Source organism: Macaca nemestrina, chromosome 11, assembly GCF_043159975.1.
Source record: "Macaca nemestrina isolate mMacNem1 chromosome 11, mMacNem.hap1, whole genome shotgun sequence".
In the NCBI taxonomy this organism is placed as follows: domain Eukaryota; kingdom Metazoa; phylum Chordata; class Mammalia; order Primates; family Cercopithecidae; genus Macaca; species Macaca nemestrina.
The window spans coordinates 4,239,778-4,253,378 of NC_092135.1; the positions used below are offsets into that span (position 1 = coordinate 4,239,778).

General features: G+C 48.9%; 1 protein-coding gene across 2 annotated transcripts in view; it reads right to left on the reverse strand.

Moving 5' to 3' along the window:
- Positions 1 to 13,601, reverse strand: part of LOC105492438 (glycophorin C (Gerbich blood group)) — a 92,379-nt gene that overhangs the window by 55,137 nt on the left and 23,641 nt on the right. For both annotated transcript variants that reach the window (XM_071072552.1, XM_071072551.1), the window contains exon 2: positions 2,619 to 2,726. In XM_071072552.1, the coding sequence (XP_070928653.1) occupies positions 2,619 to 2,726 (108 nt within the window). The remainder of the gene's footprint in view (positions 1 to 2,618; positions 2,727 to 13,601) is intronic.

The window sequence follows — 13,601 nt, forward strand, 5'->3', positions numbered from 1 at the left end:
TTCATAATAGTCATTTCCACTCAGAAAATCACTTTAATTATAGTGTTTTGAGGTCATTCTCCCCAGTGCAGCTGCCTGATGCCTCTTCCTTTCCTTTCCCTTTCCTTTCCTTTCCTTCTCTCTCTCTCTCTTTCTTTCCCTTCCTTCCTTCCTTCCTTCCTTCCTTCCTTCCTTCCTTCCTTCCTTCCTTCCTTCCTTTCTTCCTTCCTGTCTTCTTTTCTTTCTTTCTTTCTTTTTTTTCACTCTCTTATAAGAAAGCAGCTGCTGGTGTCAGGAGTCATAGTGGGTGAGGGGAAAACAGACTTCCCAGCTAGGGGTCCACATCAGGAAGCAGGTGGGCCAAGCTAGGGGTGTCTGGGACCAACGAGGAGCTTAGAGGTGGGGAAAAAGATAATATAAGGCATCAAGTCAGCATAGGGACCCAGTGAACACACCAGGAGTCAGGGCCTGGGGAGCCAGGAACCAGGTAGGGTGGAGGGTCCAGCATTCACAGTGCTTCTCAGTAGCAAGACCTAAAGCAGGACCATAGCAACTTCAAGTGGGTGCTGGACTTTGTTATACAGTGTGAACAAGTGCAGCCTCCAATTTAGTATCTAGCACCTAGTAGGTACTCAATTCAGTGAACATGAATGCATGAGTAAATGCATGCATATATAAATAAATGGATTGGCCGGGCGCGGTGGCTCACGCCTGTAGTCCCAGCACTTTGGGAGGCCGTGGCGGGCGGATCACAAGGTCAGGAGATCGAGACCACGGTGAAACCCCGTCTCTACTAAAAATACAAAAAATTAGCCAGGCGCGGTTGTGGGCGCCTGTAGTCCCAGGTACTCGGGAGGCTGAGGCAGGAGAATGGCGTGAACCCGGGAGGCGGAGCTTGCAGTGAGCCGAGATCACTCCACTGCACTCCAGCCTGGGCGACAGAGCGAGACTCCGTCTCAAAAAAAAAAAAATATAAAAAAAATAAAAATAAACAAATAAATAAATGGATTTAGTGGTGGGCTTCTAGACTTTTCCAATCACCAAGCACCTCAAAGTTCAGAAACAAAGAATAACAGTTTGCTTAAGTAGACATGGATGGTTATAGAAGCTCAAATACCCAGAACGGCCCTCAGAAATTTTCCGGGTGAAGACAGCATTTCTTATGACAGATTGTCCAACAGAATCAGGGTTAGAAGAGACTATTACTTCCTCTTCCTTTAAAACAACTAATAATTGCTTACTAGGTGCCAGGTGCTGGTCTCAACATTTAATGCATTTTAACTCAGTCCTTGCAACAGTTGCCAGAACCTTGCTCTGAGCTCCTCCATTCTAAAACCAGGAAAGCTCCAGAAAACAGGGCAGAGCTGGTTGCTCTATGTACACTATACAGGGGGAAAAGATGAGGCCATTAACTGTGCTTGGGACAGGTTGTGTGGTTTGTGTTTTTCAATGGCCTGATGGCTGCTCCTCACCCTACCCTGCTCCCATTCCCTCCTGGGGAGTGAGGACTGCAGCGAATCTGCAGGAGGAGCAGGACTTGGCCACACAAAGGACTGAAGTGGGAGAGGGTAACGCAGAGGATGGCAAGGTGCTGGCTATGTGTGGGTGGGGGAGCAGTCACCCCTCACTTCTGCTGGGACTCCAGAGGGATGGGGAGGTACAGTGTGAGGCGGCTGAGGAGGGGTCAGATCACTCAGGGCCTTGAGACTGATAGAGCAGCAGTCTCATGGGGCCGGGCTGTTTTGAGTTTGGGCATTTACTTTGAAGCTGCAGAACAAGCCTCTGTCTCTTCTTAGAATGCAGGTTTCTTTGGAGGCCTTGGGGAGGGACTGCTGAAGAATATGGAAAGTCTGAAACTGCTCCCAAGTCCCACCTTTATAGAACAATTTCCTAAACTTCCTACTGCCTTCAAGGGAACACTTGTGTCTGCATAATGTTAATAATACCACCTAAGAAGAAAAATGCTCAGCAGTGCAATGAGTTGGAGAATGCCAGGGTACACAGAGTCCAACAGGTGTCTTTGGTTACTTGCTGCGGCTGCTTTTTCTTTCTTTTTAAATTGTAGATGTTTCCTAGTTATTAATAAGCTGCTGAGAAGTGTGGATCTCAAAGAAGGTCACAGAGCACAGAGCACCTCCCAAACTTGGTTGTTCTCGTGACACAGTTTGCAGTCACAGCCATGACCCGTGGGGATCCACTTGCTCACGGTTCAAAGCAAGGCAAAGGCAGGCTCAAGTTTCCTTGAGGATGGAGAGTTGGGGTACATGGACCCAGGGCAGAAAATAATGTGGGATGAGGGAGATGGTGGAGAAGTGTAAGTAGCCTGGTCCGTCTACCCTCATCCCACCTCCACCCTCAACCTCCCTCACCAAAACTGCTGTCTCTTCAACCCCTGAGTTCCTGTGAGTCAATAGCCCTGAGGAAGGCTGATAAATATATACACAGATATGTATGATGTACATATGTATATATATTCACCCAGGGCTAGACTCCTCCATTTCACATTCAAAAGCACCTCCTAAGGAGAGGAAAAATGGCCACAGCCACCCCTGCCAAAGTCCTTAGGTCAGTTCTCCCTGGATGTTTTCACCAAGGTGCCCCACCCTGGCTGCTTGACGGGGTCTGTGATGACAGCTCACCTGCAGTGATAGAAGTGTACATTGTGGTGGGCCTGTGCGATGAGACCTCACCTTCAGTGGTGGTGATGTCCATTGTGATGGAGGCGGAGGTCACCCCTGGATAAGGCCCTGTGAACAGAGGACAAGAATCTGAGGTCAGACAGGAGGACTCTCCATGCCTAGCAGCACCTTGGCCCAAGCTGCATCCTTTGTTCAGGTGTGAGCAGCTCTGTGAATGGGCCCAAGTGGACAGGAGCAGTGTGATGCAACCAATGACTCTTAGCAGGGGTGCACAGCCCAGGAACCAGGTTCTGGTTGGTCACTGACTGGGATGGAACTGTTTGAACCTGAACCACCAGGTCACTCCAGGCCCATTTGAGTTCTCTGCTGTATGCCTGTACTGAGGGTGGTGGCTCCACCTGGTAGATGCTCAACAGTTATCTGTGGTGTGTATGAAGGCAGGGACTCTTGTTGTGTTTGTGACAGAAAGTTTGTGGAGTATCTGATGCTTACACCAGGTGTCTGAGTCCATTTTGTGTTGCTATATCTGAATTCTTGGGTAATTTATAAAGAAGAGAGGTTTATTTGGCTCACAGTTCTAGTGGCTGGGAAGTCCAAATTGGGCAGCTGCATCTGTTGAGGGCCTCATACTGCTCCCCCTCGTGGCAAAAAGCAGAAGGGGAGCAGACATTTGTAAAGAGACCACAAGGTGATACAGAAAGCAAGAGAGTTTACAAAGGTGAATTTGCTTTTATAATAACCTGCTCTCAGGTAACCTATCCAGTCTCGTGACAGAAGGAACTCCCTCCCTCCCTCAAAGGGCTATTATTCTATGCATGAGGGATTGGCCTCGATGACCCAAATATCTCCCACCAGGTCCCACCTCCCATCACTACCACATTGGGAATCAAATTTCAACATGAGCTTTTGCAGGGTCAAACCACATCCAAACCACAGCATCAGGTGTTGCTTTAGTTGTCTTCTATCTACTGTATCATGCAGTCTTCACAGCCATCCTATGAGGTGCCTGGTGTTGTTGGCCCATGTCACAGGAAGAACACCAAGGCTCAGAGATGTGATGTGCCCATGATCACACAGCTCATTCAGTGTCAGGTCAGGACTTAGCCAGTGCTCTTGCCTCTGGAGTGGACGTTCTCTCTTGGAGAATCCCTTCCCAGGGCTCCTGTCTGAGGAGTCGTTCCAGAAGCCCTCCCATAGGTCTTTCCATTGACTGTCCTGTGGGAAGGACCAGTCTATGACACTATCCAAGTTACTGAATGCGTTTTTTCACAGCTTAATGGCCTGGCCAAAGAGGGCTGGGATGTGTAGGACATCGGAGACCTGCATGTTTCCTAGAGCTGCTGCACAGAATGCCTTCTCTCCTCTGGGAGATGATTGTGAAGAAGGATTTATTGGATCACAGAAATATCAGTGTTAATATAGGAAATCCCATGTTCCCATTACAATGGCTCTGCATAATAAAACAGAGAAGGATGCTTCATAATAGTCATTTCCACTCAGAAAATCACTTTAATTATAGTGTTGTGAGGTCATTCTCCCCAGTGCAGCTGCCAGATGCCTCTTTCTTATAAGAAACCAGCTGCTGGTGTCAGGAGTCATAGTGGGTGAGGGGAGAACAGACTCCTTGCTAGGGGTCCACAGTAGGAAGCAGGTGGGCCAAGCTAGGGGTGTCCGGGGCCAGCAAGGAGCTTAGAGGTGGGGAAGAAGATAATACAAGGCATCAAGTCAGCAAAGGAACCCAGTGAACTCGCCAGGAGTCAGGGCCTGGGGAGCCAGGAACCAGGTAGGGTGGAGGGTCCAGCATTCACAGTGCTTCTCAGTAGCAAGACCTGAAGCAGGACCATAGCAAGTTCAGGTGGGTGCTGGACTTTATTATACAGTGTGAACAAGTGCAGCCTCCAATGTAGTATGTAACAGGTAGTAGGTATCAGTAAATATTTACTGAATGCATGAGTAAATGTATGCATATATAAATGAATGGATTCAGTGGTGGGGTTCTAGGCTTTTCCAATCACCAAGCACCTCAAAGTTCAGAAAGAAAGAATAATACCTTGCTTAAGTAGACATGGATGGTTACAGAAGCTCAAATACCCAGAACTGCCCTCAGAAATTTTCCAGGTAAAGACAGCATTTCTTATGACAGTTTGTCCAACAGAATCAGGGTTAGAAGAGACTGTTATTTCCTCTTCCTTTAAAACAAGTAATACTTTCATACTAAGTGCCAGGTTCTGCTCCCAACATTTAATGTATTTTAACTCAGTCCTTCCAACAGTTCCAATCCATAGGAGTTATTATTAGCCCCATTTTACAGATTTGGCAGCTGAGTGCCAGAAAAGTGTTATTCTCCCCGGCTTGTACAGCTACCTTGAGAGTCAGAAGTCAGTGATTTGAAGCCCTGGCAGCTTTGAGTCAGTGTGTTTTGTCTTGTAGTGCACTGCCAAGTGGAGAGCCTTGGTAAGCTGCTCTCCATTTGGCTTGAACGACTTGGGGTGCATTTCTTGGCTTGTTGTTAGGGACCTTGTACCCACATCTGTATACCGGGAGACTATACACACTTTCAGCAGGCCAGCCAGGCTGGGGGATGGGTGGGGCCTGAGACCTCTGGGACATTGCCACTTGGGCCTCCCAATGTGGGCTCCCTCCATGCTCATGCCCACTAAGAAGCATGCTGGGCAGGAAAGTCCCTCAGCTGGAACTACTCCCTCCATGCCCCATGTCCTCCAAGTGTGTGGAGCTTGATTTCCACATGTCTCCCGATGTGACAGACTCCAGGGAAGTGGCACTTCAGCCGGACCAGAGCTGCCCTATAGTAGTAGATTATCGTCAGCATAGAGAGGAAGCTCGAAGCTGTCTGGGAAGGTGCAGATGCTGTGAGACAGTGGTTCTCAAAGCGTAGTCTCTGAACACACAGCATCCTCTGGGAGCCTGTTAGAAATAGAAATTCTCAGGCCCCAGCCCAGACCTGCTGAAGAAAAGCACTAGGACTGGGTCCCAGTAATTACTATAGTAGATTCTGATGCATGCTCTAGGCTGGGAAGTGCTGGTGTAAGGAGGGCTTCCGGAAGCGGTGACATCAGGCTTGGTCCTTTAAGGACAAATAGGACTTTGCTGCACAAAGCATATAAGCCTTCCAGGCAGAGAGCTCAGCATCTAAGGCAGCTCTCCCCACTTCTCAGCTTTCTCCCCAGTGTCTGCTTGCCATCCACGGCTCCAAGGCTCCGGAAGCTTCTGGAGATGGCGGGGTGAGAGTCCCCCTCGGTGCACTCCTTTGCCCTGTGCTCATTCAGCTAGCATCAGTGATATGAGGTCTTTGGAGAAGGCTGGCTGAGTGAGCTCAGGTCCTGCCCAGAAAGTAGGTGGTTGTCTGCATCCAGCTTAAGGGGCCTGGAATGAAAGCCTGCCCCTTGCTGGAGCTGAGGGATGCTTCTGAGGTTGGGATTAGGTTCATGCTGAGCTCAGCAACTAGGATGAGGGTGATCTGCGGGCAGCCTTGGGGGTGCGTTTATGGCAGAATAAGGTGTTAATTACGGCCAAGCTTGGGTCTGGTATCAGAAATAGACAATTACCCAGCACAGCGATTGGACAGACATGAGAGGACCCATTTTTTGGAAAGACCCAAGCATCCTACTTTTTTTCTTGCGAGCCCTCCTCCAGGTTGCAAGGTCCCCTGCTGCCCCCTGCAACACCCCCGCCAGACAGGAAGCTCCACACGTTCGGGCTTGTGTTGCTCACAACTCTATACTCAGCTTTGTACTGGGTGCCTGGCACTGAATGACAACTGCTGAACGTTTGAAAGCCTTCTGGGGAACCACGAACCAACTAAACTGCAGCCTTCACTATGCTCATCTTTGTGGAGCTGGGAATGGGTTTTCATCCAGAGAATTTGCCATTGGCTGCAGTCATCCCTGTCAACTCTCTATGTCCTCAGGATGTCAGCTGTCTATTCTCTGGCGGAAGGCAGCCACCCCTGGAGGCAGTGGGGCACACATGCACAACCCTGCAGTGCGGGCAGTGTGCTCTGTGCTTCAGTTGGCAGCTTGAGTGCAGCTATTGGGGTGAAGGACCTCAGCTGCAATGGATTCTTAGGGGGCAGTGGTGTTTTTCCGACGTGGATGGAGAGCAGGGGTCAGGTGCTAGCCCTGAGGATGGAAGTCATGCTCCTTTGTTGCCACCAAGAGCCTCTCTTCTCTTGCATTTTCAGATGACACTGTGCTAAAAAGTTATTTTTTTTCCCGCATGGGCTGGTCTTTACATTTCCGGGCCCAACTCCCATGGCTCCCCTCTGCCATAGGAGTTGAAGGAGTTCCCCACTTCCTGTCTTCCACTGTCCATCTGGTCCAGCAAAGAAAGAAGAATTCAGGCGCAGGGTGAGGGCTTGAAGGAGGGGAGTGAGAGTGAGGATGGCTTCAGACTAGAACCCCCAAGTGTTCTGGGAGGAGGAAGATGATCTCATCTCAACATCATGACAGGAAATGTAGGTTTTTCATGGGGGACTTGGAGACTTCTGCAATGACAAACCTTGTTGGTGACAGTGATGCAGCAGCAATGGCAGCGTCGACTGCTTGACAGTTGGCCAGGTGCTGTGCCAGTTACCCAGAGTGTTCAATTGAGAGGAACTTATGGGCCTGGTTAGAAAAGTCAGTTTACCAGGCTGGGTGCAGTGACTCACGCCTGTAATCCCAACTTTGGGAGGCTGAGGTGGGTGGAACACCTTAGGTCAGGAGTTCAAGGCCAGCCTGACCAACATGGTGAAACCCCGTCTCTACTAAAAATACAAAAATTAGTTGGGCATGGGCAGGTGCCTGCAATCCCAGCTACTCTGGAGTCTAAGGCAGGAGAATCACTTGAACCTGGGAGGTCGAGGTTGTAGGGAGCTGAGATCGCAACATTGCACTCCAGCCTGGTCGACAGAGTGAGAATCCCTCTCAAAAAAAAAAAAAAAAAGAAAAGTCAATTTACCAAGCACTCTGAAGCAGCAAGGCTTTGTGCAAGTCTGATTTGGGGTTCAAGAGCCGGACAGCTATAGGGGAAGGAAGAGTAACCTTTAGGGGCGTGGAAAGTGCTTCGCAGCTAGCAGTGTGGTTTTTCTTCCTGCTCTGGATTCCTCAGCATCCTTGCACGAGTGAAGTAGAAATCAGATGACAGTTGAAGTACATGAACTAACTTTTCTTTTTGGTAGGAAAGGTCAAATGCATTTACTTGCCCTTGATGGCTGGCTATTATTGCTTCCGCAAAAGATGCAGTGTACAGGCTCTAGGGTCTCAGAGTAAAGTGCCCCCAAGAAACAAATAAATAGCTTATTACCCATCCATCCATTTCTCCTAGAAGCCAGTCGGTGTTGGCTGAGCAGTTAGCATTTATTCAGCCCTAGAGTTGCAGGGAAGAGGAGAACATGGTGTGTGTCCCCAGGAAGCATATGACTTGGCTGGGGAGGTGCAAAAGTCAGATTGCCCACAGTCTCTGCGTGATGAAGCATCAAAATGAGCATTGACGAGGTGGTCTGAAGACTTGTGGAGACACAACCGTGAGACTGAGCCCCAGGACTCTAGGATTCTATGGCATTGGGGGTGCTCATAATTGTGCTGGTTCATTCTTTCCTTCAGCAAACCTTCTGTAGCACCTCCTACACTCCAGCCATATGCTCTATCATTAAGGCCAAGCCCCTGCAGTCAGGAGCATACTGTGTAACTGACAAGGACAAATGCATGTGGGTAAGTTGGGAAAAGGTTGCTCTCTGTTGGAGCCCACAGATCTTCAGTGTCCTCAGGAAAGGCTTCCTGGAAGAGGTGGCCCCAAGTCTGTCCTGAGATGGCGGGTGGGCAATGCCAGTGTGGTAGTGGGCATGGTGGTGGGAGAGATACACGAAGGGAAGGCCGTGATGATAGAGTGGTCAGTAAGTTTCTGGGTTGGGTGGAGAGCCTTCCTGGACGCCTGACCACCATGGGCTGCAGGGACTTGCTGGATGTATGCTATGAGGTCTTCAATCTGCCTTCACTCTCAGGCATGGCCACCCTTCCTGTCTGTGCAGAAAGCACATGTGCATTCATCTGGTCTTGCAGATGGAATACACAGGTGAGGTTGATGTGAACTTGACCTGCCTGTTCAGAACGTGTCTGAAAGTCTCAAGGTCAATGTGATTGCCCTGAAGGTCCATATGGGTGACCTTACAAACAGTCCCCCAACAATCCCCAGGGCTGCCAAGGTGCTGTGCAATTTAGCTGTACTGCTTTGACACCCTATGTAAGACTATCAGCAGTGCTTTCCTCCTCCTAAACCTTATCCGGTCTTATCTGTGGCTACGGTACCAAAACACCACATGGATGACAGGATTGGACCCATGCAGGCTGCACGGCACCATCTGGATGGAAGTGTGGAGGCTTGCAAAGGTGGGTGTGGAGGAGACGTGGCCTCTCTGCCCCGGAGAAGACAGTCATTCCCATGTCAGTAAACTGGGATGAAGCAGAGGCTCAACACTCAGAAGGCAGAGTCAGCAAAGGACATCTGCTCCTTACGCACATCTTGGAGTCTTGCTGCGGAACTTTTCCTACCTAGCCATTTGCTTTTGGGATGTGCTCCCAGGAGGAGAACTGGAAAGCAAGTGAGGCTGCCGTGACTTAGAACTGGAACTGTCTGGTTCCAGGGTTTTCTCTGTATAGATTCCCTGTTATTCCCCCTGAGCCTTAAAAAAAAATTTAAACACAACCTTACTTCAACACCATAACCAATCTGCCTCAGTTGAGCTACAATATCTAAGTAAAAGGAAAGAGTGTTTTTTCTTCATTGTGAGGAGACAATATGAAAAAGCGGAACCATCGACTCCTAAGTCCAGGATGCTGACAACAGCAGAAATCAGCAAGGCACCCTGAAGGAGGAAGAATCTGGGGATAAAAGCCTGGCTGAGCAAGGTGAAGTTACCCTTGTCCACCACTGGGGAGAGGAACTTGTCAGCTGTGGATGGTGCAGCATTTGTAATTTATCAGGAAAGCAGCAAATATCCTTTTTTTTTTTTTTTTTGAGACAGAATCTCGCTCTGTCACCCAGGCTGGAGTGCAATGGCGCAACCTCCGCCCACCAGGTTCAAGTGGTGGGTTCTCCACTTGAACTCAGCCTCCCGAGTAGCTGGGATTACAGGCACCTGCCACCATGTCTGTCTAATTTTTGTATTTTCAGTAGAGATGGGTTTTTCGCCATGTTGGCCAGGCTGGTCTCAAACTCCTGACTTCACATGATCTGCCCGCCTTGGCCTCCCAAAGTGCTGGGATTACAGGCGTGAGCCACCTCACCTGGTCACAGATATCTTTCTTTACTCATGGCATAGATTGAAGGAAAGCAGAACCACAATTTCCCCAGCCTGACCCCCAGCAGACACACCCTGCTGGAAGATTTCTAGGGAAATCAAATTTGAAAGAGGCAGGAAGAGTGGGGAGGAGGCGATTCTAGTGGCTCTTATGTCTGGGAAGTTCCTGGGGCTCGGTCAGCATCTGGCTGCTGGAGATGGGTAGGGACTGGAGTGGGTGTCTGGGGTCAGCAGGCAACTGAAGAAGCTCAGGCTTAAGACAATGCCCAGATTGCTGAAAGGAGCCTGGAAGCAGAAAGCTGCCGTGAACAGCTGGTGGCTTCAGCACACTAGAAGGGCAGCCCCCGCCATGTAACCTCTGACTTGCCCCTGCATCTGCATCATGCTGAGGGATCTTCACAGCGGAAAGAGATCAGAGTCCTTAAGAGGGAACTGAAGCTGAGGGGAGAAGCGGGACATGCCATCTGAGAGGGAGTCAGCATCCAGGCTCACGAGAACCCCACCCTGACAAAGATGGGGACTGGGCACAGTGGAGGACTCTGAGAATCTATTCCTTCTGTCTGTCCTCTGCCTGCCCCCACGCCTGGTGCTGGGTTTGGGGATTTGGGGCCCTTGTGCCAGGGTCTGGTCCATGCATATGCCCTCCTGCTCTATAGCTCCTGAGACTGCAGTCTTTTTGGCCTTGTTGTTGGAAAATTAAGCACGTGTTCCCAGCTGATCCACCTACTAGACCACTGCTGATTGATTTAAGGATAGCTGAGCTCCAGTGAGGCAGCAGGGAAATGCTTCTCCAAAAACAGGTGTTTGGGGCACCAAAATGGCAAAGGAAATGGCTGTGTGCAGATGTTCTGAGGAGCCAGGAAGGCCCGTGTATCCCAATCAGTGTCTGCTTGACTTGCCAGCTCCAAGCTCCACCAGAGGTGGCTGGAGTGCAGAATATCCTGGACACACCAATTTTCAGCCTCAGCTCCATCCAGACACCTCCCTGAGGAGAGTGAGGGTGTGTAATCCTGCACACCGTGCTCCTGGGTTCACCCATCTGCCAGGCTCGGGGCCAGGCATCTGGCCACCCTGCTGTGAAGTCAGCACACTTGCTAGGCATGGCGCAGACAGGTGAGGGAGTGGCACCTCAGTGGCGACACTCATGGCCAGACTATTTTGAGGAATGCTATGTAGCTTTTCTTTTTCTTTCTTTTCCTTTCCCTTTCCCTTTTCCTTTTCCTCTCCTTTTTTTTTTTTTTTGGCGAAGTTTTTGCTCTGTTGCCCAGGTTGGAGTGCAATGGCGCAATCTCATCTCACTGCAAACCACGGTTTCTTCACATGTAAAACCCGGTGGCACAACCATGTAGCCTCCTTGTAAGCTAGTTTGTGGTACACAGTGCCTGACATAGGTCAAGCTATTTGAACATTAATTATTCTGATCGTCAATATGTCAAAATGGGATTCCTAGAAACAAGTACCTTCAATACTCTGGTATACTGTTTGGCATATGTATCACCCTGAGAATCAAGCGATCCACTTCTAGGAATTGATCCTAGAGAAACAATCTGGATCAGGAACAAAAGTCTGGGCTCAGGAAAGTAGATTGCAATGCAGTCTAAAATGAAAAATTAAAGAGAGAGAACAATCTAAATGTTCCATATTTGGGCATTGGTTATGTAAATTACGATACCCGCATATGACCCAGTATTATGCAGTTAGGGAAGGGGTGCACGTGAACTTAGTGACCGGAGGAAATGCTTAGGGTATGATGTTAAGTGAAGAAAACAAGATCCTCTAAATAGAAATGATGAGAAATATTCCACAAAAGTCTTAAGACAAAGGAATGAAAGGAAATACACGTCAAACGTTAAGTACTGGCTTTTAAGTAGTAGATGGGTTAGGAGTGGTTTAGTTTTCTTCTAATATATGGCTGTCTGTGTTTTCCAAAAGTCATCTACAAAAAAACATGTGTTACTTTTACAGTGAAGAAATGGGGATGGATCTTCAGAACTGGTTATTGTCTTGCAGAATCGTCAAAGTCGCCGACTAGAAGGTCTGTCAAGGTCCTTTCCCGCCGCCCTGACCTGCCTGCCTTGCTCCAGGTTCCTGCTGGGTGCCTGCACCTGCTTGGCAGTGTCTCCTGCGAGCTGGCATCAGGCTGTGGTTGGATAGCAGGACCATGGCCACCTTCTCTGAATGGCCCTCTGAGTCTTGTGTCCACACATCATTTGCCTAATCTGGTCAGGACATGCTCCAAGTAGCCGTTTTCATTTCCAAGAAAGACATGCATGTTGTGGAAAAGGAGTGCATTCAGTGACCACAGCTCCTCCCACCCTTTCCCTGGGCTGCAATTGCAGGTTGAGAAATGTGGGCTGTGGCTTCAGTCCCTGGTTCACCCCCAGTCCCTTGCTTCTGCAGGTGGAAATGAAGGGAAGTTCTGACCTCTCAGGGAGCAGGTCAGAGGCTGGGCATTTGGAGTCACAGCGCTGCTGGCCACAGACTTTGCTTCTCGAGCTGCCTGAGTTTGTTATTGGTGTGCTATTCAGCTGTCCTTTCAGGGATCACCAGTGTGAACAGTTTCTTAGAGGCACTGGAAAGATTCCTCTCACTTCCTACACTCATTGAGAGTCCCCTGCCAGGATTATCTGAGGGGAGGCTCTGGGTTTTCCCTTGGATTTTGGCCTCATGGAGGGAAACCCTACACTGAAGTGTGGAGACTCAGTTTCTCCTCTTGGCCTCATCTTTTTCCATCTCCTCTGACAATTCCTGTGGCCATCTTCAACCTCTTCATCCTTATCCACATCGTTGGCTTCCTTTTCCAAGATATAATGAATCTTTCTTTCATCAACAATTTGGCTCCACCGTTTTGTTTCCGTATTTGTAAAGAAATGTGAGGTTTGGCTCCTGCACACAATGATCACTCTGGACCCCCCACTGGAGTTTTAGATGTACACTGAGTGATTAATACTGTGGTTTTGGAACCTGAGTTGCATGGGGTGGAAGTGAAGAAACACCTTAAAGAGGTAAAAATCATTCTTAGCTTACCCGACTGTACAAAAACAGGCCACAGGTTGCATTTAGCCCACGGGCTGTAGTTTGCTGAACAACCTGTTCATATCACCATTAAGATGCTTTCTCTGTCTCTGCACTAATTTTTTTTTCAGATGGATTTTCACTCTTGTTGCCCAGGCTGGAGTGCAGTGGCACGATCTTGGCTCACTGCAACCTCTGCCTCCCGGATTCAAGCGATTCTCCTCCCTCAGCCTCCTGAGTAGTTGAGATCACAGGCATGCGCCACCACACCCAGCTAATTTTGTATTTTTAGAGATGGGGTTTCTCCATGTTGGTCAGGCTAGTCTCAAACACCCGACCTCAGGTGATCCACCCGCCTCAGCCTCCCAAAGCGCTGGGATTACAGGTGTCAGCCACCAGGACCGGCTGACTCTGCACTAATTTTTGAGCTCCTGTGTTTTTTTTTTTTTTTTTTTTTTTTTTTTGCTCTAGCATCTGAATGAATGAGTGATGTTGCTTAAAATATTCTCTGACATGTCCTGGCTGATCCTTCTCTCATTTTTTTTTTCTTTCTCTACACACCTGCTTCTCAGATGCTGGATAAAAAACCTCCCTAAGATTCTCTAAGTCACTCAATAGTCACTCCATAGATATACACTATGCTTCCAATGACATCAATGACATTAATGACT